This window comes from Pseudorca crassidens, chromosome 8 (genome assembly GCF_039906515.1).
Source record: "Pseudorca crassidens isolate mPseCra1 chromosome 8, mPseCra1.hap1, whole genome shotgun sequence".
Classification (NCBI taxonomy): domain Eukaryota; kingdom Metazoa; phylum Chordata; class Mammalia; order Artiodactyla; family Delphinidae; genus Pseudorca; species Pseudorca crassidens.
In genome coordinates, this window is record NC_090303.1 from 82,069,668 (window position 1) to 82,094,613 (window position 24,946).

Below are 24,946 nucleotides of genomic sequence, written 5' to 3' on the forward strand. Positions count from 1 at the left end.
AAGAGGAGGAAATTCATAAACCATTTGTGACAACCAAAGATCTCGAGTCATTTAAACAAATTCAAAATCACTCACCCATTTCTGTATCTAAAAGATTTTCTCACAGTACATATTACACACCCAAAGTCCCTTAGAGAGTATATATTAATGTTGTCTTAGAAAATTTTTCCTGAGACTTTCACTTAAACCATTCTATATGCAATGATTTCTATTTTTATTATAGATTAGTTTATTAAAAAAATAAAACCTAAGTATTAAATAAAATTAAAACCCTGCATCACCAGTCTCCCTATATCCTAATGCTATTCTATAGAGTTAACAAGTTTGAACAGGTTTTATTATTTATTTATCTATTTATCTATATATTTTATATATCTAGTTATTTATTTGCTGCTGTTTAAATAATGCACTTATATCTCTTGAGTTACCAATTTTAGATTATATTTGTTGACTACTCACAGTAAAAGGTGAGTGATTGAGGTCCTTACACAACTCCCCTCTCTATTGCCCATCCTTAAGCACCTCTCAATTTTTTAAAAATTATATTAATACTATTTTTAATTTATCAAGTTTATAATATTTACATTCACTTCAGTGGATAAATTAACATTTCTGTGTTTTGTTCCTAGATTCCTTCTAAGTGTAAGACCAATACAGAAAGCAATTTCAGTATTATGGCTACTAAATATTATTCCCTTCAGATTCATCCAAGTATCATGACTGGACTCACAGAGAAGGGATAAATATAATTATTAAAATCCTGCCTTTTAAAGGGTAATTAGACACTAGGGTCTAATATATCTTTTACAATTGCTTTTAAAATTTCTTCTTTTTTTTCTAGGTCATATGCGATTGCCAATGTTATCCATCTCATATCAGATATGCTTTTTTATTTTGTTGGATTATACCTAGAATAATTCATAGATAAGCTACGTAGGCACCAGGTTTTCTGAGCCACATTCATTTTTAGCCTCACATTGATTGATAGTTTGGCTGGTTCTATAGTGTTACTTTTCCCTCAGAAAGTCTTGGCTCATTGCCTTCTAGAATCCAGGGAGGCAGATGAGGTCCAGTTTTCATTCCTTATAGGAGTAGTCCCACCCCAACCCCCAACCAAAAAAAAAAAACTCATAGAATGTTCTCTTGGTTAGTAAAATTTTACTAAGATGTGTGCCCCTTTCAGTTTTAAGAGCTGCCTGTCTTCAGTTTGTGAAACTTTTTTTTGTTTGTTTTTAGATAATTTATCCCCCTTCTTGTTCTCTTTCTTCTTCTCAGATGTTTTTTAGATATATGTTGGGATCCTGGGTCTAGCTTAATGTGTTCTAAATGTGCCTCATATTTTCTTTTTTTCACTTTTCTCTTTGGTTTTACCTTTTATTTATTTTATCCTGCAGATCATCACTCTGGTCTTTAGCCCTAGCCACCCCATGTTTAAGATGTTCAGCTTTTTCTTTTCACGCTCATAATTTTAATTACTAGGGTCATTTTCTTATTCTCTGATTGGTCTGTTCCATGACCACCTCTATATATGTGTGTGTATGTTCAATATTCTCTTGAATTTTTTCTTGAAGAGATGCTAATTAAAATTCTATTTAAAAAATTCTCTTACATTTTCTGAATCACCTCTGGCTTTGTTTTTATTGTGTGTGTGTATGTGTGTTTGTCTTTTTAAATTACGCTACTGGGTTTCTTCAGCTCTCATGACATCTTTGGTTGTTGATGTATAATTATGATTGAAGGGTCAGGTTGATTGATAAGGATTACTGGTGGGGTACTTTTTCCTCGAATGGACCGGCAGACTATGGACCTGTGTAAATTAGTGAGTTTCATCTGACTGGCTTCTCTTAACGATGCATGGATACAGGCAAGCAAGCAGACTGGGGACCCACCCCTGGAGAAACTTATTCTAAGAGTGGAGAAATTTATTATAGTTCTATCTTGTATAGAAACTGCGTTTCCTATTTCCCACCTGTCTATGGCTGTCTGAAATAAAATTACTTCAAATTCTGCTGTTTTCCTTCAAATGCCTTGTGCCCACACTAGGAGCATAAGATAATCTCACCATCAGATAAGTCCTGTTCTTTAGAGTAGAATTCTGTAATTTTAACCTAAACTCTCTCTACACGTAAGGTTAGAGCAGAAGGGAGAAGCGAGGGGACCAACGGGCCCAGCTATTTTGAAATTCAGCTCTTTAAATAATTTTCCTGATGGTCACTTCAAGGCCTGCTTCAAGTCTTCATGTTGACTTTAGGTTTAGAAATTATTTGGTATTTTCATAGTAAGAATCATTTATGTCTCTTGAGCTGTTCTCTCCGTCTTTTAATTTCTCTGTAAGTCAGGCCCATTCCACCTTTATTTTTCAGGATTTTCTCAAATTGTTTTACCTACTGTTGGCTCCAAAAATATACAGGCGTAACTTCTTTACTGCACTTTATTTTGTTGCAGTTTGCAGATACTGCATTTTTTACAAATTGAAGGTTTGTGGCAACCCTGCATCAAACAAGTCTGTTGGCATGGTTTTTTCAATAGTATTTGCTCACTTCATATCTCTGTGTCATATTTTGGTAATTCTTGCAATATTTCAAACCTTTTCACTATTATTTGTTATGATAATCTGTGATCAGTGATCTCTGATGTTACTATTGTAATTGTCTTGGGGCACCACGAACCACACCCATATAAGACAGAGAACTTATATCGATACATGTATGTGTTCTGACTGCTCCACCAAGCAGCCCAGCCAGTCCCCTGACTCTCTCCCTCTCCTCAGGCCTCCCTATTCCCTGAGACACAACAATACTGAAATTAGGCCAGTTAACAACCCTACAATGGCCTGTAAGTGATCAAGTAAAAGGAAGAGTTGCAAGTCTCTCACTTTAAATCAAAAGCTAGAAATGATTAAGTTTAGTGAGGATGCCATGTCGAAAGCCAAGAGAGACCAAAAGCTAGATCTCTTGTGCCAAACAATTAGCCAAGTTGTGAATGCAAAAGAAAAGTTCTTGAAAGCAATTAAAAGTGCTACTCTAGTGAATACACAAATGATAAGAAAGTTAAACAGCCTAACTGCTGATATGGAGAAAGTTTTAGTGGTCCCCAAAAAAGATCACACCAGCCACAACATTCCCTGAAGCCAAGGCCTAACCCAGAGTGAGACCCTAACTGTCTTATATTCTATTAATGCTGAGAGAGGTGAGGAGACTGCAGAAGGGAAGTTTGAAGCTAGCAGAGGTTGGCTTATGAGGTTTAAGGAGAATATTGGAAGAAGATGCCATCTAGGACTTTTCATAGCTACAGAAGAGAAGTCAATGCCTGGCTTCAAAGCTTCAAAGCACAGACTGACTCTCTTGTCAGGGACTAATGCAGCTGTTGACTTTACGTTGAAGCCAGTGCTCACTTACCATTCTAAAAACCCTAGGGCCCTTAAGAATGATGCTAAATCTACTCTGAAGCCGTGCTCTGTAAGTGGAACAACAGAGCCTGGATCACAGAAAATCTGTTTACAGCTTGGCTTACTGAATATCTTAAGCTGACTGTTGACGCCTACTGCTCAGAAAAAAAAGATTCCTTTCAAAATATTACTGCTCGTTGACTATAAACCTGGTCACCCAAGAGCGCTGATGGAGATGTACAGGAGATTAATGTTATTTTCTTACCTGCTAACACAACATCCATTCGCAGCCCGTGAATCAAGGAGTAATTTCGACTTTCAAGTCTTATTATTTAAGAAATATATTTCATAAGGCTATAGCTGCCATAGATAATGATTCCTCTGATGGATCTGGAAAAAGTAAATTGAAAACCTTCTGAAAAGGATTCACCATTCTAGATGCCATTGAGAACAGTCCTGATTCATGGGAATAGGTCAAAATATCAGCATTAACAGGAGTGTGGAAGAAGTGGATTCCAACTCTCATGGATGACTTGGGGTGGGAGTTCAAGACTGCAGTGGAGGAAGTAACTGAAGATGTGGTGGAAATGGCAAGAGCAGTAAAATTAGAAGTGGAGCCTGAAGAGATGAATGAATTGCTACAATCCTATGTTAAAACTTTAATGGCCAAGGAGTTGCTTCTTATGGGTGAGCAAAGAAAGTGGTTTCTTGAGATGAAATCTATTCCTGGTGAAGACGCTATGAAGATTTTTGAAATGACAACAAAAGATTTAGAATACTGCATAAATTTAATTGATAAAGCAGCAGCAGGGTTTGAGAAGATTGACTCTGATTTTGAAATAAGTTCTACCCCGAGTTAAAAGCTATCAAACAGCATTGAAAGGAAGAGTGAATCAATGAGGCAAACTTCAGTGCTTTCTTATTTTAAGAAATTTCCACAGCTCCACCCCAACCTTCAGCAGCCCTCACCCTCCTCAGCCAGGAGCAATGAAAATCAAGGCAAGACCTTCTACCAGACAAAAGATATGATTCTCTGAAGGCTCCAGATGATAGCATTTTTTTAGCAATAAAGTATTTTAAATTAAATAATGTACATTTGTTTAGATACAATGCTATTGCATAGTTATAGACTACAGTGTAGTATAAACATAAATTTTATTCACACTGGGAAACCAAAAAAATCTCTGTGACTTGCGTTGTGTTATTTGCTTCATCATGGGGTTCTGGAACCAAACCCACAATATCTCCGAGCTATGCCTATAATGACCCTCTCTCTCTGTCTCTCTCCTTCCCTCCCTCCCTTTCTCTCCCTCTCCCATCCCCCTTTTCTTCCCTTATTTTCTTTTCCTTTTCTTTCCTTCTTCTTTTCGTTTCATTATTACCTTAGAGGCAATCGATATATATGTTTGTGCCAGCCCGTATCTTGAACCAGAAGCCAGACTAAGTATTCTTTATATTTCTTTTAATGATGCAAATAAATCTGCTTTGCACTCATTTTAAATGGCCTGGAATTTAGACTAATATTTGGTTAAATATTTCTCTACACTTTGGGATGGGTGGTACTAATCCATGTGATACTGTATTTAGAGATTTAAAAAAAAAATTTCCCAACCTAAAAATGTATATATGGTTACAGCCAAAAGGAACTATTTGCTTGCAATCTGCTCTTCCTGGCACCCTGTGTGCTCCAAGAGATATAAGCAGCTACTGAATCATGGAAAATGCAATTTGAAGTTACATAAGTAAATTAGTCACTGTGTTCTGTACTATGAACAGTCTGGGATGTCATTCAAGTTCTGCCTATATAGAAAAAAAGTAAGTCTATTTGTATGGTATTCCTGCTAAACATTTTGAAATAAAGTCATGGTCACTATGTCTCAGAAGATATTCACATTTTGGTCTTAATCAAATCTAGTTCTACAGCATTTCAAAGATATTAAGAAGGCCAAACCATTTTAGTGAGATATGTGAACTCTAGGACTAAATTCCCAGGTTGACTATCTAAACTGTCTAATTGATTAATTTATTGTAACCTGGGTATAGAAAATTCAAATCCTTTGTAAATTCAATTTCAATTAAAGAGGGAGAGAGAAATGTGCAAATACCACAATCTCACCAAATGTTTCAATTAAGTATCCCCAGACCACACAGCTTCATCTGAGCCCCCAAAAAGTGGGATCATGGAATCTAAGCAAGGTTCATGGAGCAAACATTTCTTTGTGCTGTCCAGTTAGATAGGCATCCCCCCAAAGGGTTGCCCTAAATGTGTAAGTTGGTAATATTCTGCAGCAGTAATATGTAACACAAAGGGAAGAAAGTAATAAGCCTGGCTAAGGCAGCCTTCTCTAGAAGAGCTACTCAACAGATTTGCCTACACTGTGCCCTAGAATCTCCTTAATTTCATTTTTTTCTTCTATACCTTCACAAGCATATCATTTTTACTGAGTGCATAAATTAGATCCTATAAATGTTTTCTTTTCCAGTTTTTTTTTTTCTTTTTCCTTTTTTTATTTGGTTTTTCCTTCCAGAGTTGATTGTAACAGGCTGGTATGATTAATCTTGCCTGGACACAATCCACCATAATACCTGAAATAGTTCTGTAACCTGAGATTCCTTTAAAGGAATCAGCTTCAAATGACTGTAAGTGAACAAGGAAAGAAAACGCTCTAAGGTTTACAACAATTACAGACACACAAGATGGTTACTGATCATTGTTTCCACTTCCCTCCTTTCCACAGAAATGGAGAAAAGTTAGGAGACAGTTATGGGTGGTCTGATCTCTTCTGAAAATTACTTCCATTGCTATCTAGGTTATATTGACACTCTTACCACAGGTTTTCAGGCTGTTCTTTTCTCATCCTTAAAGCAGGGATTTTATTATTGTTTTCAGAACTACCTCTCACAACTCTTGTTAGAGTTATTCAACTTTTCAGTTTTAACCCAAGTATTCCAGCAACTGCTTTCTGATGACACTTTCCTCTCCTCTAGTATTTTCTGCTAAGTATATGGAGGCAGTTACATTACTGCCTCAGGAACAACACTCTCTTCTCTTTCTACCTAGTCCTTCAGATTCTTGTCTCCATCTTTAACTTTTGTAATCTTGTGTGCTCTACCCTCAGGCAAGCCCCTGTGTTTGCGAAAACATGTCTGGTTGGGATGCTCCGCAGACGGCTGGAGAAACTGATGCAATTATCTGGATAATTTTAAATGCATTCAATCATTAAACAAATATTTTTGGAGAACCCATTCCGGGCACCGTTTTATGCTAGGTGTCAAGGAGATGATGGTGAGCGAAATAAAATAAGATCCCTGCCCGCGTGAAACACAGCCTAATTGTAATAACAGACAGTATCTATTGATTGCCTATTATGTGCTAAACATGCCTCATGACTCATAGCATATAACTCTCAGCAAAACTACCATGAGGTAGCTATTAATACAAAAATACACCATAATGAGACGAGAGGATTTTTTAAGTCAATCATCTTCCTGCCCCTTCCTAAATGGTATGAACTCAAGTCTGCTTTAGTTTGTGAATAGGGCTGGGCACAGATGGCAGGCAAATGTTCATGCTGCTTTATATCTGAGTTTGCATTCCCCAGGAAATGTATTTCTATCTGCACAAATTTAGCCTCTTAACTGAATTTTCTCAGCTAGTTTAGCAGAGCTGCAGGATTTGAACCCACATCCTCCCACTCCAGAGCTTATGCTCTTCCTTACTCCACTCATTCACCTTATAATTGACAGAGTAAAAGAATAAGGGAGAGGGCTTCCCTGGTGGCGCAGTGGTTGGGAATCTGCCTGCCAATGCAGGGGACATGGGTTCGAGCCCTGGTCTGGGAAGATCCCACATGCCGCGGAGCAACTAAGCCCGTGAGCCACAACTACTGAGCCTGCGCTCCACAACGGGAGAGGCCGCGACAGTGAGAGGCCTGTGCACCGTGATGAAGAGTGGCCCCCGCTCGCCGCAGCTGGAGAAAGCCCTCGCACAGAAACGAAGACCCAACACAGCCCAAAATAAATAAATAAATAAATAAATAATAAAAAGAATAAGGGAGATACTTTTGACATGGCAAAGCACCTGGAAAACAGCATCAATTCTCCTTTGTTTTGTATATTTTAGACAAAACTAAGGACAGCTATTAGAATTCTTTTTCATATTTCTCCTTAGATATTTAGCAGTCCTATATCAGAATAAGTGATACTGACAAAATTTTTAAAAAGAAATGTATTTGGCCCATCATTCAAAGGAGAAAACTTATTTTTCAGAAAAAAAAAGTTGCAGTGGGGATCACAATATGATGACTATATAAGGTTACCATTATGCCATATTCTAACTTAAATAATAAGGATTTTTATTATTATAGTATGTCATTATTGTGCAAGGGACTCTATTTACTCATTCAATAGGTATTTATTGAGAATATATTACATGAAAGTCTCTATGTTAAGAGATGCATTCATTCAGATATATATCAGACAAACATGGCTTACCCTCCATGAACTGATACAGGATGACATTTGAAGGTGAGAGGAGGTGAGTGTGAGTACAGGGAGGGATCTCAGATAACTCCAGGTTTTTTATTTAAGCTACTAAATAGAGGCTACACGACTTATCCAGAAGGTGAAAGAAGAAAGGCTGGTTTGGGACATATGGGGTGCTTGACAGTTTGGAGTTTTATTTTCTTTTCCGTTTTGAGGGTGTTTTGTTTTGTTTCCATCCTATGCTCTGGTTGAAGCACTGTGCTCCTTGGAGCTTGGCAGTGTCATAACCTTTGTCTGATTATCTAGACTTTATGAACCCAATTAGAGATGGTAAGATATGTATTTAAGAGATTTCTGCCATCCTAACAGCCCCTAACCATCCCTGGGGATTCTCTTCCTGACTATTACATTAATTATATTTTAACTTTTTGTCTTTTCAACCCAATTAGGAAAGTTTGAGTTGGTCCCTGTCTGTGCCGCAGCGTGTCTGCCCTTCCTTCACACCACCTTTTTATAGGAAAAAAGAAAGTGCATTTAAACTATGAGTTAGTAAAATGCCGTAGTAGATATAAAGCTAATAAATGATGTCATTAAAATCTATAGGAAAAAACATGATTCATCTTGATTTTGAAATCTGAAAAAAAAGAATGTGGGAAAATTAAGTGGTGTTTTATCATTGGATGGAGACATACTTTGGAGAGCTGTCTGTCCTCATGAATGCTACAAATGTCCCTTTATAACTTGATTTTACTCAGAGGTTTTCTAAAACATCTGTCTAAATTATTCAACTAATTTTACTTTTTATTCCTACTTCTCTTGTAATTTCAAAGAGACCTGTGTGGCTAGATGGGTTTTTTTCCTGTAGACATGACTCCATGAAACATAATTAAATGCATACTGGAAGAAATTTTGCTCTTCCATGTTATAAATTCTATGTCACTGATGCATAGTTACAGGATGCACAGTTCTTTTCTTCGCTTTCTCGTCTCACATCTGACTCCTCACCATCTCCCCCTGCCCTTGAGCCTGATCTTCTCCTGCCCTGGAACCTGGCACTTGCTGGTGATGACAGGCATCAGGCAGCATCAGCTGGGAGACCGGCTGCGCCTTTGTACAAGGAAGGCTCGGGGATCCTGACTGACATGGTTCAGTAATTAGCACAATGCTGGGCACAGTGCTCAATAAGGATCTGCTGAATTAATGGCTGTGTGTGCCTCCTGACTGCTGCACACACTTCAAGCTGATAACGTGGGGTTAACTGCCTGAGCATTATAAAGGACAATGTAGAACTGACCAGCTCTTTGGTCCTCCAAAGTCAATAAAACTTAGAGAAAGCCTGCCTTTAGAAATATAAAAGTTGTATTCACTTTTAATATCTGTGTCAATAATTTTAGCAACATGAAAAAATAAACACTCTCAAACATTCTGTGTATTGTTTTGAGTAATTAAAGATACTTTGACAGAGAATAGCAGGAAGCAAATTTTAACGTGAAGTGTTAGGATGACACATAAGTGTATTACACAAAATACTTCAGTAGCAAATCTTAGCTACTTATCAAATAATAGCTCTTGATGCAAAGCTTGTCTAAATTCGGCAACTCCAAGCCTAACTACATAATTTGAGCACTTTCCAATGTTCTGAAAATTCCTAGAATTAGTGTTCCTTCTTGATTTCTTCACTCATTTCCACATTCAATCATATCATGAATACAAATAAATTCCAATTAACATTTTATAAATCTGTCTTACAGTGTGTTTCTCTGACTTACTTTGATTGCACAAAGCTAAAAAAGAAAAAAGAATTCTGGCTAGCATTCAGTCATCTCTCTGGAGGCATTGATAGATCCACACCGATAAGTATGTACATACACTCCAGGTTTTCAGATGGATGTACAGCTCCCACAGGCCCAGCACTGGGCAGCCTCCAACCCTGGCTTATTCATGTGTCCATTTCATCCTGAAACTCTTACTGTCTCCATCACTGCTCCTCAGGGGACAGCTGCAGAGTTCTTATCTGAGAGACAATGGTCATTTGTTTTTTTTTCAGTTACCTTAAAAAAAACTTACTATGATGCATGTTTGCATTACTACGAAGGCGCCCAATAGCTTGATGTAGGACCACGATTTTATTTATTCTAAAAATTTCTTCTAAAAATTGAGTCACTGAAAGAGTTCCCTGAATAGAAATAACATCTTATTAGCATTTATATTTGCTCCCCCAGATCCTTGACGTCACAACATGAAAAGTAAGCGTAGACTGTCTTTTATAAAATGTAAAGGGAGAGAAAACAAAAGAAAAGGGAGTTAGATATCAGAACTCAGGAGATTTTGTTTGGCTAAATATTTGTTATCCACAAGAAAACAAAATAAACTTCCTATGGCCCTCTCTAGATAAAACAATATGTTAAAAAAGACAGTTCTAGGTTCAAACACAAATACAAGTACCAGTTAGGTTGATGTTATCAATAATTCACATAATGTGGACATTTCTAGACACTGAAAAACAATATTTTTCCCTGACTAGTCCAACTAACCATGTCAAAACAGACCTAATAAATTTTGAGCGACACATCCCTTCCTATGTTAAATTTACAAGTTTGATCCTAATAAATTCCCATCTGTGTATGTCAAGATATAATGTTTTCTAGTGGTTAAGTTTCGTGTCCCAAACTGTCTTACTTTATTTTCCCGCCATGAACATGGTCCTACGTAAAATATTCGTGGACTTTCATCAGGCCATTCAAGTCAAGAAAGGTCACAGGTCTGGAACCCATGGCAAGTTTGCTCTATTCAGCAGCAGGTTTGCTGAAGTACATTTTTGGCTTTCAAAGTTGAAGACCACATTGATCGAGTAAGGGATGAATGCTCATACTAATGAGCTCTCCATGCCCTTGTTGAGTATTTTTTCCTCTGAATTAGTTAGCATTTTAAGAGTCATGTGGGACCTTACTTGGAATGTTAGAACCTATGGAATATAATGCCCTCCCCCCCGGATGTTCTGACTTCCTCACGACTTCTGATGATGGAGGATGGAATAATCTTTACATCCTCACTCTGAGAGAAGAACTTTCTCATATGCACATTAGGGCTGAAGAGCTATCCCTTTAGAACGGTAGCATTTGCCTTTGTTTTTCAAGCTGGTTGTCTCCATCACACCACCCAAACCTTGAAAGTCATGGTTAACGTTAGTTCTCTGCTTTTCTATACATAGAAACTCATACATCCAGTTCAGCATGTATTTCCTTTCACACACAGATGTTCTTTACATGCAGTGTTTTGTGTGGTGAAGTTAATGGAAGATTAGTAACAAAAGAAAATTATTTCAGGAAATTCAATTGATCTTCAACTTCTAAAAAAATATAAACTGCATTATATAATCGCCCATTGCTGCTTCTTTCATCCCTCACCACCATCCTCCACATATGGAAAAATAATAAGAATGGGAGCTAAAGAGAAATAGTACGACGGTTCAGACTGAATTAAGCCACTTAGTTTTTGCTGTTGCAGTTTGCTTCTGTGACTAAAACCATCATAATTATTAAGGAATAGCTTTTTCTGAGAGTAACATTAGAACCGGCAAAGGAGGCATTTGTCACGCACTGAGAAACCTCTGGAATAGCTCAGCCCTGTGAATCATGTCTGCCCTTTCTCCCTTCCTCTTTTAACGTTTGGAAAACAACAGTTATGTTAGTCGACAACAGAACTGGGAAAAGGGACCCAGAAAGTGATGTGAGCTCTGTCAATCTTCCACCTTGCCAAGGAGGACACATTAAAGTGTTTTTCATGGAAAATCAGCCTTAGTCAACACATATTCAGAGCAAAGTGACCTTGAATATATATATAAAACACTGAAGCTTCTTGAGAGAATATAAGTGAACCAAAAAGAAAGAAGGGAAAGCATCCTAAAAGAAGAAGTTAAATCCAGGAAAAGGGTTGGCAATGCATTTCTTGCCACTTACCTTTTCTGCTGACTGGGCTGTACCAAAAAAGATGGGGATGAAAGCTAACCAAATGATGCAGGTGGTATACATGGTAAATCCAATAGGTTTGGCTTCATTGAAAGTCTCTGGAACTCCTCTTGTTTTAATGGCATAAACAGTACAAGTTACCATCAAGAGGATACTGTACCCTAGTGAACAAATGAGCGAGAGATCAGAGATGTCACACTTGAGCACTCCCCTGGCGTTCTCCGGGTCTAGAGTCCGCTGTTCTCCATAGTCAATGATGATGTGCGGTGGGTCCACAACAAACCAGACACATACTCCCAGGAGCTGGATGGAGATCAGGCTGAAGGTGATCACCAGCTGGGATGCTGGACTGATAAACTTGGGCGCTGTGACGGATTTCTTCCCCTGCTCAAATATTCGGTGGATTCGGTTTGTTTTGGTAAGAAGGGCTGCATAGCTGAAACACATGCCGAGTCCTAGGAAGATCCGTCGGAAGGAGCAGATGACTGTATCTGGTGCTGCAATCATTAAAAAGGTGATTGAATAACAGAGAAAAATCCCCGTTAGGAGCACGTAACTAAGTTCGCGTCCCGAAGCCCTCACAATAGGTGTGTCGTTATAGCGGACAAAGGTCACGATCACAAAGGTGGTGGCGATGATTCCCAAAATGGCAACGAACACAGGCACCACGGCCCAGGGGGAATGCCACTCCAGTTTGATGATGGGGATGAGCTGACAGCCTGTGCGGTTGATGTTTGGTCTCTGGTCCAAAGGGCAGAGTTCACAGGAGAGCTCATCCACCTGGTAGTTGTAACCTTCACAGCGCTCGCAGTGCCAGCAGCAAGGAGCTCCTTTCACTGTTTTCTTCCTCTCCCCGGGCTTACAGGGCAGGCTGCAGACAGACGCCGGGTGAGTGTGTTCTCTGTTGGCCCACTGCATGTCTTCCACCTGTGGGTATAAAATATTAATGAGCGTTCCATTTGTCCCCCATTTATAATATCCTAATCCTAGCCACAGGTTTGTAATAAGTCACTGAATGCTGACAGTACAGTTTACCATAATAAGAGCCCAGAGTTTCTTTCCCTAATATTGACTTTATGAAAGTGCTAAATGATTGGGTCCAATAAATCATTCACATCATCAACTTGATGAGTGTCATTACGTTCCATTTACCTCCTTGGTGTTGACCAATCTGACATGTGGAGAAAGATTTATTGGCCCAAACAGTTTTAAAACAGAAAAAAAAAAATAAGTCCCATGGAAAAACGTGTTAGAGCTAAGCTCAGATATAAATGCCAGAGTCCCTGAAACACTGGCTAGGCTATAAACACACATAGAAATGGTGATCCAAGTCTTTCCACCATATCTGGGGAAATTCAAACCTCACTGCGTCAATTTTGAAAGGAAATGGCAAAATTAGCTACTTTAGTCTCTGACACTTCTCATATTAATGTTTTTGCCTGTTTAAGCTTAATATTCACTTATTCCCCCACTCTTGCATTTTCACATTGTGGAAAAGACCGTGCTGAGTGAGATAGCTTGATGGTTATGTCTTCCATTGAACAAAAGTAGGCTTAAAGCAGTGAAACTGGCACAAATGAGCGAGTTCCCCTGCTGAGATCTCTCTCTGCTTCGGGCCCTTGAAGTTCCATCTTACTCTTTTGAATTAGATCACAGAATACCTCTATTAAAACAAACTTGTTATTTTAAGGGAATTTTGCCAATCATTGACCTCTTTCCTTAAATTTGTTTACTAAAGGTTCTGGACCCGATTCCAACGTGAGGGGGCAAGGGGAGTGGGGTTTCCCACACCACCAGGCAATCCTTGGACACCAGCTGGGTGTCCTACAAGTCAAATCAGTTCTGACACTATCACCTGGAAATAGCATCAGATCCCACAGAATGCTAACAGGACAAACCAGAAATTATGGATCATAGGAGACAACTCATTATGACAAGCTACTACTATATAAAAGGTAAGCTCTATGAATGGAAGGATTTTGTTCACTGATGTGAACAAACAGTGATTGACACACAATTTGTCCTCAAATATTTATTGAATTTGTGAGCAAGGAAGGACAGGAAGGGCACCCCTGAGGAAGAAGGAGTCAACTTGGAAGTACTGGCTTCTAGAAATAAAGTACAGCTCAAAGAGGCACAGAGAGAAGAGCTAAAGGAATGTTTAAAAAAATAAAACAAAAAAACTTATTTTCCCAAGACCAGCTCTATAAAAACCCCAAAGAAAAATTACCATTTGCTGTGATAGTCTGGCTCCAAGATGGCCCCCAATAACTTTACCTCCTGGAACCATGCACTCATGGAGTCCTCTCCCACTTTAAATAGGGCTGAATTATGTAAACAATAATATATTCCAGAAATGACTGCATGTGGTTTCTGAGGCTAGGTCATAAATGACACTTTAGCCTGTGCCTTGTTCTCTCTTGGACTGCTCACTCCTGGGAGAGAACCAGACTGTCATGAGAGCTCTCAAGCAGCCCTATGGAAAGGAACTGAGGCTTCTTGCCCACAGTCAGCACCCACTTGCCATGCATGTGAGGGAGCCACCTAGACAGTGAATCGTCTGGCTCCAGTCAAGCCTTTAGATGACTGCAGCCCCAGCTGACACCTTGACCGCAACCTCGTGCGAGACCCTGAGCCAGAACAACCCAGCTGAGCTGCTTCTGAATGTCCAATCTACAGGAACTGTGTGAGATGATAAGTGTTTTATTGTTGTAAGCTGCTAAATATGGAGTTATTTGTTACACAGCAATAGGAAACTAATGCAGCTCAAATTAAGCTTACTGACCCATTCTGTGACCACCACGAGTAGAGTAGTCTACTGAGAATCTACTGAGAAGGTAGTGACAACTATCTTATACCAAAAACATGCCCCAAAGTGTCTAGTGTCAGCAATATTCTATCATCACTCTTAAGGTTGCCTCCCTTTGGGGAACTATGTGACTGAGCTTATTCTCATAAATAGATCTATTGCTAAAGGATGCTTTCCTTTCTTGAATGTGGGGTGAATAGTGGAGGGCAGAGAATTGTAGCCCCGAAGTTCAACACTTGCTGAGGGCTATCAGATCTCCCCCAGGTGGAGTAGATAATTCATGCATGTTTAATTTCAAATATCCTCCCTTGAGAAAGTAGATGGTAATTCATGTGTCCTAAGGGCACTCAAGACTGTTAGCTCTACCTTGTCTCTTCACCACAAAGGAAAAGCAATCTATCATAACCCTGTTAATTTTCTATTAGGTTTTAATGATTTAGAAAAGTTATTTTATTTATGTATAAGATTCCATTAGGTAAGAAAAAAAAGTTAAATTGAAAGTGGCTTCTCTCAAAAATATTGAGAAAAATGAAATGCTCCACTTGAGTGGCTAAAATATTGATTTTATACCCTAATGGACTCTTATATAAGATAATAAAATACTCTCTGTGAAGGTTATGTTTCAAAGCTAATTATTGTAAAACCAAAATTGCATTTTCTTTGGGGCTTCTATAGATTTATAATGTTACTGTTAAAAAAAAAAAAAAAGGCAGTAAAAAAAAAAATCTCAGAAACATTAAACTTCAAGTTTGCTAGAGACCTTAAAGGTCAGCTTGTCTACCCACATGTCTAATTCTTTAATTCTCAATACACTTTATTTTCTATAAGGAAATAAGACTTATTAACAAAGAAATATATCCAAATCTGATAGGCCTCATTACGGAGGATAAATATTCATCATTATAAGCTAAGTACTATATTTTCTTGATCAGTTTCCTGAATACTGAACTAGCGGAAAAATGTTTTTCATAAATAAAAATTAAAGTTATAAGATAATGAAAAATACCACAATTTTTTAACAGTTGTAAATTTTCTTTAGTAAAAACGGTATAGTCAAGCCATATGTGTTACATTTCTTAATATAATGGAGAAAATTTATGTATGTTTCAGTAAACATGTTAAATATACATGACTACATTTTCATCAAGGAATCTATTTATGTATAACTGTACTGTGTTTTGATGTCATAGTTGAAGTCTGGGAACCAACCAATATCCACCCCAAGGAAGAACAAGTAGCGAACACTTGAGTCAGGATCTTATAAATACATTAGTATCTGAGACACATAATTTATTTTGGATATGTTGCTAAATTAAAAATACTACTACTCGGGCTTCCCTGGTGGCGCAGTGGTTGAGAGTCCGCCTGACGATGCAGGGGACGCGGGTTCGTGCCCCGGTCCGGGAAGATCCCACATGCCGCGGAGCGGCTGGGCCCGTGAGCCATGGCCGCTGAGCCTGTGCGTCCGGAGCCTGTGCTCCGCAACGGGAGAGGCCACAACAGTGAGAGGCCCACATAACGCAAAAAAAAAAAAACCAAAAAACTACTACTACTTGAGAGTACATTAAACTTCCTATTTTTCACAGCTGTGCTACAAAGCATCAACAAATATCATTCAGCTCTCTTGCTTTGCTATATTAACAAATAATACCATCTTTCATAATGCGTAAAAAGAGAAGCCATATCCGTACATTTAAAACATGTGTCTTCCTCTCCTTTGGCATTATTCTGATATTAGGATGTTTTCTGTCTAAAACATGTGTTCTAACAAATGGATGATAGTTATATAGATAGACCTTCTAGGGATAAAACCATAGCCCATTCCTGTCTTGACAATGTTCACCAATAGTGATTCATTCTGTAGGCTCCAATCCAGTACATTTCATAGAATGTGAGCCATCAGCTGGCTTCTGCTGTCAAATTCTACTATTACTGCAGACAAATATACCAGCAACCACAAAACCAAAACTTTCTGCGTGAATGTGCTTACATTTTTTCATCTTTCATCTTCCCAGACCAATCAACCTAGAGTAATGCTTCATAAATTAAAGACATTATTTTTTATAGAATAATTTTCTTCTGTGTAGTTTTAATAACTCCTGAAAAAAAAGGACTACAAGAATATTTCCCAATTAAATGCCCCACTATAATTAATCATTTCCAGTATTCACTACAAAATTCTCGCTCAATTTAATACCTCTATTACAGTGTTTTTCCCACATGTTAAGTGGTATGTTCAATGTTACGATTACTATACATGTGGGAAAATTTTAAATATAACATTTAAAGATAATTGATATCTAGTCATACCGTCCTTAACTAGCTCTTTTCATCTTGCTCTATAAATAAGCATAGTATTATAATCATTGTGGTGACTAGTTTGCCACTGCAGTATTCAAAAACCCAACGCTTCATCTGACTTATGTCCCAGCAGATTGTACATGCAAACATTTCCAGTGAAACTGGGCATCTTTTCAAAGGTTTACTCGTTAATTTCCATACAGTCAATAGTTTTAACAAGTGCACTTAATTAGCATGAGTATTTAAAATGTCAAAATTTGGTATATTTTGTGAATCATACGATTCACATATGAATGACTACACATTGCACAATTAATTTGATAATGCAACTCAAAGTACAGTTTCTCAATATATTAGTATACACATTCATATATATAGATATGTTTGTATATAGATATATATTGCTTCAGTGATATTCATCCTTTCCTTTGGGTCATGCAAAGCTTTCTACTTCTGTTCAAAGTGGTAAGTAGGTTTAGTGTCCTTTGAAAAGATAGCATGTGTGAGATGATTCTCAGATTGAAGTCCTAGTTTTATATGATATTACAGATCTACATAACCTGTACAAATGCAAAGACTACTCTTATTTAAAAATACAGTTTAAAATTTCATTTACAATAGCATCAAAATAAAATACTTAGGAATAAACTTAGCAAGTAAAGTGCGAGAGTTTTTTTAACTAAAAACTACAAAATATCATTTCAAGAAAGTTAAAGAAATGAATAAATGAAAAGAAATCCCTAGTTCACGGATCAAAAGATTTAACATTGCCAGGATGGAAATACAAAACTGATCAACAGATTCGACATAATCCCTATTAAAATCTTATCTGGCTTCTTTGCAGAAATTGACAAGTTGATCCTAAAATTCATATGGGAGTATAAGGGACCCAGAATAGACAAAATGATCTTGAAAGTGAAGAGTGAAGTTGGAAGATTCACACTTCCTGATTTTAAAACTTACTACAAAGCTGTAGTAATCAAGCAGCATGATACTGCCATAAAGATAGACTAATTACTGAAATAAAATTGAGAGCCCAGAAATAACCTCTTATATGTATGGTCAATTGATTTTTGACAATGATGACAAGAAAATTCAATGGAGAAAAAACAGTCTTTTCAACAATGGTGCTGGGACAAGACATGACACCAAAAGAATAAGCAACAAAATAAAAATAAATAAATTAGACTTCATCAGTATTACTTTTGTGATTCAACAGATGCCATTAGGAGAGTGAAAAGACAACCCACAGAGAGGACAAAAATATTTTCATATCATATATCTGATAAGGAACTTATATCCAGATTTTATTTTTTAAAACTCTTAGAATTAAACTGTTAAAAAGGCATACAATCCAATTAAAAATAAGCAAAAGAAATGAAGAGACATTTCTCAAAACAAGACATATGAGTAGTCAATACGCACATGAAAGTATGTCTAACATCGTCAGTCGTAAGAGAAATGCAAATCAAAACCATAGTACCCACTAGAATGGTCATAATAAAAAACGCAGACAGTATCAAGTGTTATTGAAGATGTGGAGAAAGTAAAACCCTTTACATTGTTGGTGGCAATGTAAAATGGTGCAGTTATTTTGGACAACAGTTTGGCACTTCCTCAAAAAGTTAAGCACAGAATTGCCATATGACCTAGCAATTCCACTCCTAGGTAATTTTAACCTAAGAAAACTGGAGACATATGTTCTCACAAAAATTTGTACATGAATGTTCATAGCATCATTAGAGCAAAAAAGCAGAAACAACCCAAATGTGCATAAACAAAATGCGCTTTATCTATTCAACCAAATATTAAAAAGAAATAAAGTACTATTATATGCTATAAAATAGATGAACCTTGAAAATATGCTAAGTGAAAGAAATCGGTCACAAAGACCATATAGTGCGTGGTTTTTTTGTTCCTTTTTTTTTTTTTGCGGTACGCGGGCCTCTCACTGTTGTGGCCTCTCCCGTTGCGGAGCACAGGCTCCGGACGCGCAGGCTCAGCGCCCATGGCTCATGGGCCCAGCCGCCCCGCGGCATGTGGGATCTTCCCGGACCGGGGCACGAACCCGTGTCCCCTGCATCGGCAGGCGGACTCTCAACCACTGCGCCACCAGGGAAACGCAGTGTGTGATTTTAATTTATATGAAATGTCCAGAATAGGCAAATCCATAGACAGACAGTAGATGGGTGACTGCTAGGGGCTAAGGAGGGAAGAGAATAGAGAGTTACTACTCAAGGGTACAGGATTTCTTGGGAGGTGATGAAAATGGTCTAAAATTAGTGGTAATGGATACACAAGTCTGTGAATATACTAAAAGCCACTGAATTATGTATTTTAAAATGGGCAAATTTTATGGCATTTGAATTATCTCAATAAAGCTGTTAGTTTTTAAATATGCAAACTGTGTTGATACAGTCAGGAAGTATTTATACTCAGTCCTTCATTTGCTATATAAAAAGCCATATTGCATGTTCTAGACAAGCTTTGATGTGGGGATTCAACAGTGACCAAGACATGGTTGCTGGCCTCCAGAGACAGTGCAAGTGGGGAAAGAGATAAGCAGAGGGCCAGTCACAGTTCAGTATGAAACTCCCCAAAAAGAAAAGGGGTGAGGAAATGGTACTGCTAAAAGAGGATCCAGCAGGGCCACCAAGCATAGGCTTCAGGGATGTGTGAACAGCAGCCTGAAGGATGTATAGGAGGTAAACCAGGGAAGGGGATCTCAAGCCAAAAAAGAAAAAAAAAAAGACATCAAGATTCACGGGTAAGAAGTCATAACAAACTGGAGAAACTAAAGGTATAAGGAATAGCAAAAGTATAAATAAAAGCACTGGGGGAATTGGTAAGAAGCAAGCTAGGGAACAGAGGTGATGCTAGATCGTGAAGAACCTTATAAGCCACTGAGAGTAATTTGGTTATTATCTTGAAGGTGGTAGCTGGGATCTTCTGAAGGGTTATAACAAGGATAGGGATGATGAGCTTTATCGTTTAGAAGAATTGCTGCGCTGCAAGGTAGAAGACTGAAGGAACCCAAGACTAGATATGGGTCAATCACCAAACACGCTGAGGCTGTTAGAATTCCAGATGAAAGGCAATGGTGACAGGAATCCAAAGAACGGCAGTGAGCATGAAGGATGTTGTAAGCAGCACCAGGTTTTGGTTTTCAGACTTTATTCTCAAGGCCATAGAGGATGTTTAAAGGATTTTAACCAAATGCGTGATCACATGTAAAATATAAATATAAAACTTTATATAGGGCTTCCCTGGTGGCGCAGTGGTTGAGAATCTGCCTGCTAATGCAGGGGACACGGGTTTGAGCCCTGGTCTGGGAGGATCCCACATGCCGCGGAGCAACTAGGCCTGTGAGCCACAACTACTGAGCCTGCGCGTCTGGAGCCTGTGCTCCACAACCACAACTAGAGAAAACCCTTGCACAGAAACGAAGACCCAACACAGCAAAAATACATAAATAAAAATTAATAAACTCCTACCCCCAACATCTAAAAAAAAAAAACTTTATATAAATATGTAAAAAATATATTTTTTTCTTTTGGAGATCACTGTGATATCAGGGAAAAGAGTGATACAGAGGCAACGATAAGAAATAGGGGAATAATGTCATGATTCCAGGCAAAACAAGAGCCTGTGAACCGTTAGAAGAGGTGGTGATGAAGAAGATGGTCTGGATTTAAGATATAGTGAAGAAAATAGAGAGAAGGGTGGCAAGAGAAAAAAGAGGAACCAAACAATGTCATCCAAGCTTGTGTTTGAGAGTCATCCTTAGCATTACACTTACTTCAACATCATGTCTGATGAACCACATGGCCAGGCACGATCCTCCCCATGCCTAACTCCCAGGTAATTAGGTATCAACCCTCCTTAATCCCTTATTATACAACACACAGCACCTTGTAGTCTTCTTCAATGGCAATTTTACAGTATGTAATTATGCATTTATTTATTTGATTTTCTTTTTATTTGAATAAGAGATTTTCTGCATTTTAAATTATGTTCCTCAGAATCTCTTACAGGGTTTACACAAAATACATCTCACTGGGTCCCAGTTCTTACATATTACAATTTAATAGGTCTGGAAAGGAACCTCAAGTTGGCACTTTTTTTAGTATCTTTATTGGAGTGTAATTGCTTTACAATTGTGTGTTAGTTTCTGCTGTATAACAAAGTGAATCAGCTATACATATACATATATCCCCATATCTCCTCCCACTTGCGTCTCCCACCCACCCTCCCTATCCCACCCCTCTAGGTGGACACAAAGCACCGAGCTGATCTCCCTGTGCTATGCAGCTTCTTCCCACTAGCTATCTATTTTACATTTGGTAGTGTATATATGTCCGTGCCACTCTCTCATTTTGTCCCAGCTTACCCTTCCCACTCCCCATATCCTCAAATCCATTCTCTACATCTGCGTCTTTATTCCTGTCCTGCCCCTAGGTTCTTCAGAACCTTTTTTTTTTTTCTCTTTAGATTCCATATATATGTGTTAGCACATGGTATTTGTTTTTCTCTTTCTGACTTACTTCACTCTGTATGACAGACTCTAGGTCCATCCACTACAAAACTCAATTTCCTTTCTTTCTATGGCTGAGTAATATTCCACTGTATATATGTGCCACATCTTCTTTATCCATTCATCTGTCAATGGACACTTAAGTTGCTTCCATGTCCTGGCTGTAAATAGAGCTGCAATGAACATTGTGGTACATGACTCTTTTTGAATTATGGTTTTCTCAGGGTATATGCCCAGTAGTGGGATTTTGGGGTCGTATGGTAGTTCTATTTTCAGTTTTTAAGGAACCTCCATACTGTTGTCTATAGTGGCTGTATCAATTTACATTCCCACCAACAGTGCAAGAAGGTTCCCTTTTCTTCACACCCTCTCCAGCATTTATTGTTTGTAGATTTTTTGATGATGGCCATTCTGACTGGTGTGAGGTGATACCTCACTGTAGTTTGGATTTGCATTTCTCTAACGATTAATGACGTCTAGCATCCTTTCATGTGTTTGTTGGCAATCTGTGTATCTTATCTGGAGAAATGTCTAATTAGGTCTTCTGCCCATTTTTGGATTGGGTTCTTTGTTTTTTTGATATTGAGCTGCATGAGCTGCTCGTAAATTTTGGAGATTAATCCTTTGTCAGTTTCTTCATTTGCAAATATTTTCTCCCATTCTGAGAGTTGTCTTTTTGTCTTGTTTTCCTTTGCTGTGCAAACGCTTCTAATTTTTATTAGGTCCCATTTGTTTATTTTTTGTTTTTCTTTCCATTTCTCTAGGAGGTGGGTCAAAAAGGATCTTGTTGTGATTTATGTCATAGAGTGTTCTGCCTATGTTTTCCTCTAAGAGTTTGATAGTGTCTGGCCTTACATTTGGGTCTTTAAGCCATTTGGAGTTTATACTTGTGTGTCATGTTAGGGAGTGTTCTAATTTCATTCTTTTACATGTAGCTTTCCAGTTGTCCCAGCACCACTTATTGAAGAGGCTGTCTTTTATCCATTGTATATTCTTGCCTCCTTTATCAAAGATAAGGTGACCATATGTGTGTGGGTTTATCTCTGGGCTTTCTATCTTGTCCCATCGATCTATGTTTCTGTTTTTGTGCCAGTACCATACTGCCTTGATTACTGTAGCTTTGTAATATAGTCTGAAGTCTGGGAGCCTGATTCCTCCAGCTCCGTTTTTCTTTCTCAAGATTGCTTTGGTTATTAGGGGTCTTTTATGTTTCCATACAAATTGTGAAATGTTTTGTTCTAGTTCTGTGAAAAATGCCATTGGTAGTTTGATAGGGATTGCATTGAATCTGTAGACTGCTTTGGGTAGTAGAGTCATTTTCACAATGTTGATTCTTCCAATCCAAGAACATGGTATATCTCTCCATCTATTTGTATCATTTTTAATTTCTTTCACCAGTGTCTTATAGTTTTCTGCATACAGGTCTTTTCTCTCCTTAGGTAGGTTTATTCCTCAGTATTTTATTCTTTTTTGTTGCAATGGTAAATGGGAGTGTTTCCTTAATTTCTCTTTCAGATTCTTCATCATTAGTGTATAGGAATGCAAGAGACTTCTGTACATTAATTTTGTATCCTGCTACCTTACCAAATTCATTGATTAGCTCTAGTAGTTTTCTGGTAGCATCTTTAGGATTCTCTATGTATAATATCATGTCATCTGAAACAGTGACAGCTTTACTTCTTCCTTTCTGATTTGGATTCCATTTCTTTCTTTTTCTTCTCTGATTGCTGTGGCTAGAACTTCCAAAACTATGTTGAATAATAGTGGTGAGAGTGGACAACTGTCTCTTGCTCCTGATCTTAGAGGAAATGGTTTCAGTTTTTCACATTGAGAATGATGTTAGCTGTGAGTTTGGGATATATGGTCATTATTATTTTGAGGTAAGTTCCCTCTATGCCTACTTTCTGGAGGGTTTTTTTCATAAATGGGTGTTGAATTTTGTCAAAAGCTTTTTCTGCATCTTTGAGATGATCATATGGTGTTTCTCCTTCAATTTGTTAATATGGTGTATCACATTGATTGATTTGCATATATTGAAGAATCCTTGCATTCAAGTGGGATAAACCCCACTTGATCATGGTGTATGATCCTTTTAATGTCTTGTTGGATCCTGTTTGCTAGTATTTTGTTGAGGATTTTTGCATCTATGTTTACCAGTGATATTGGCCTGTAGTTTCTTTCTTTGTGACATCTTTGTCTGATTTTGGTATCAGGGTGATGGTGTCCATGTAGAATGAGTTTGGGAGTGTTCCTCCCTCTGCTATATTTTGAAGAGTTTGAGAAGGATAGGTGTTAGCTCTTCTCTAAATGTTTGACAGATTGCTCCTGTGAAGCCATCTGGTCCTGGGCTTTTGTTTGTTGGTAGATTTTTAAGCACAGTCTCAATTTCAGTGATTGTGATTGGTCTGTTTATATTTTCTATTTCTTCTTGGTTCAGTCTAATAAGGTTGTGCTTTTCTAAGAATTTGTCCACTTCCTCCAGGTTGTCCATTTTATTGGCATAGAGTTGCTTGTAGCAATCTCTCATGATCCTTTGTATTTCTGCAGTGTCAGTTGTTACTTCTTTTTCATTTCTAATTCTATTGATTTGAGTCTTTTCCCTTTTTTTCCTGATAAGTGTGGCTAATGGCTTATCAATTTTTTTTTATCTTCTCAAAGAACCAGCTTTTAGTTTTATTGATCTTTGCTATCGTTTCCTTCATTTCTTTTTCATTTATTTCTGATCTGATTTTTATGATTTCTTTCCTTCTGCTAACTTTGGGATTTTTTTGTTCTTCTTCTCTGATTCCTTTAGGTATAAACTTAAGTTAGTTATTTGAGATTTTTCTTCTTTCTTGAGGTAGGATTGTATTGCTAGAAACTTCCCTCTTAGAACTGCTTTTGCTGCATCCCATAGGTTTTGGGTCATTGTGTTTTCATTGTCATTTGCGTCTAGGTATTTTTTGATTTCCTCTTTGATTTCTTCAGTGATCTCGGTTATTTAGTAGTGTATTGTTTAGCCTCCCTGTGTTTGTATTTTTTACAGTTTTTTTTTCCTGTAATGGATATCTAGTCTCATAACGTTGTGGTCAGAAGAGATACTTGATACCATTTCAATTTTCTTAAATTTATCAAGGCTTGATTTGTGACCCCAAGATATGATCTATCCTGGAGAATGTTCCATGAGCACTTGAGAAGAATGTGTATTCTGTTGTTTTTGGATGGAACGTCCTATTAATATCAATTAAGTCCATCTTGTTTAATGTATCATTTAAAGCTTGTGTTTCCTTATTTATTTTCATTTTGGGTGATCTGTCCATTGGTGAAAGTGGGGTGTTAAAGTCCCCTACTATGACTGTGTTACTGTCGATTTCCCCTTTCATGGCTGTTAGTATTTGCCTTATGTATTGAGGTGCTCCTATGTTGGATGCATAACTATTTACAATTATTATATCTTCTTCTTGGATTGACCCCTTGATCAT

At 37.8% G+C, this 24,946-nt stretch overlaps 1 protein-coding gene across 3 annotated transcripts in view; it reads right to left on the minus strand.

Moving 5' to 3' along the window:
• GRM8 (glutamate metabotropic receptor 8) overlaps nucleotides 1-24,946 on the minus strand; it is a 766,011-nt gene that overhangs the window by 91,189 nt on the left and 649,876 nt on the right. For all 3 annotated transcript variants that reach the window (XM_067746898.1, XM_067746900.1, XM_067746899.1), the window contains exon 9: nucleotides 11,833-12,774. In XM_067746898.1, the coding sequence (XP_067602999.1) occupies nucleotides 11,833-12,774 (942 nt within the window). The remainder of the gene's footprint in view (nucleotides 1-11,832; nucleotides 12,775-24,946) is intronic.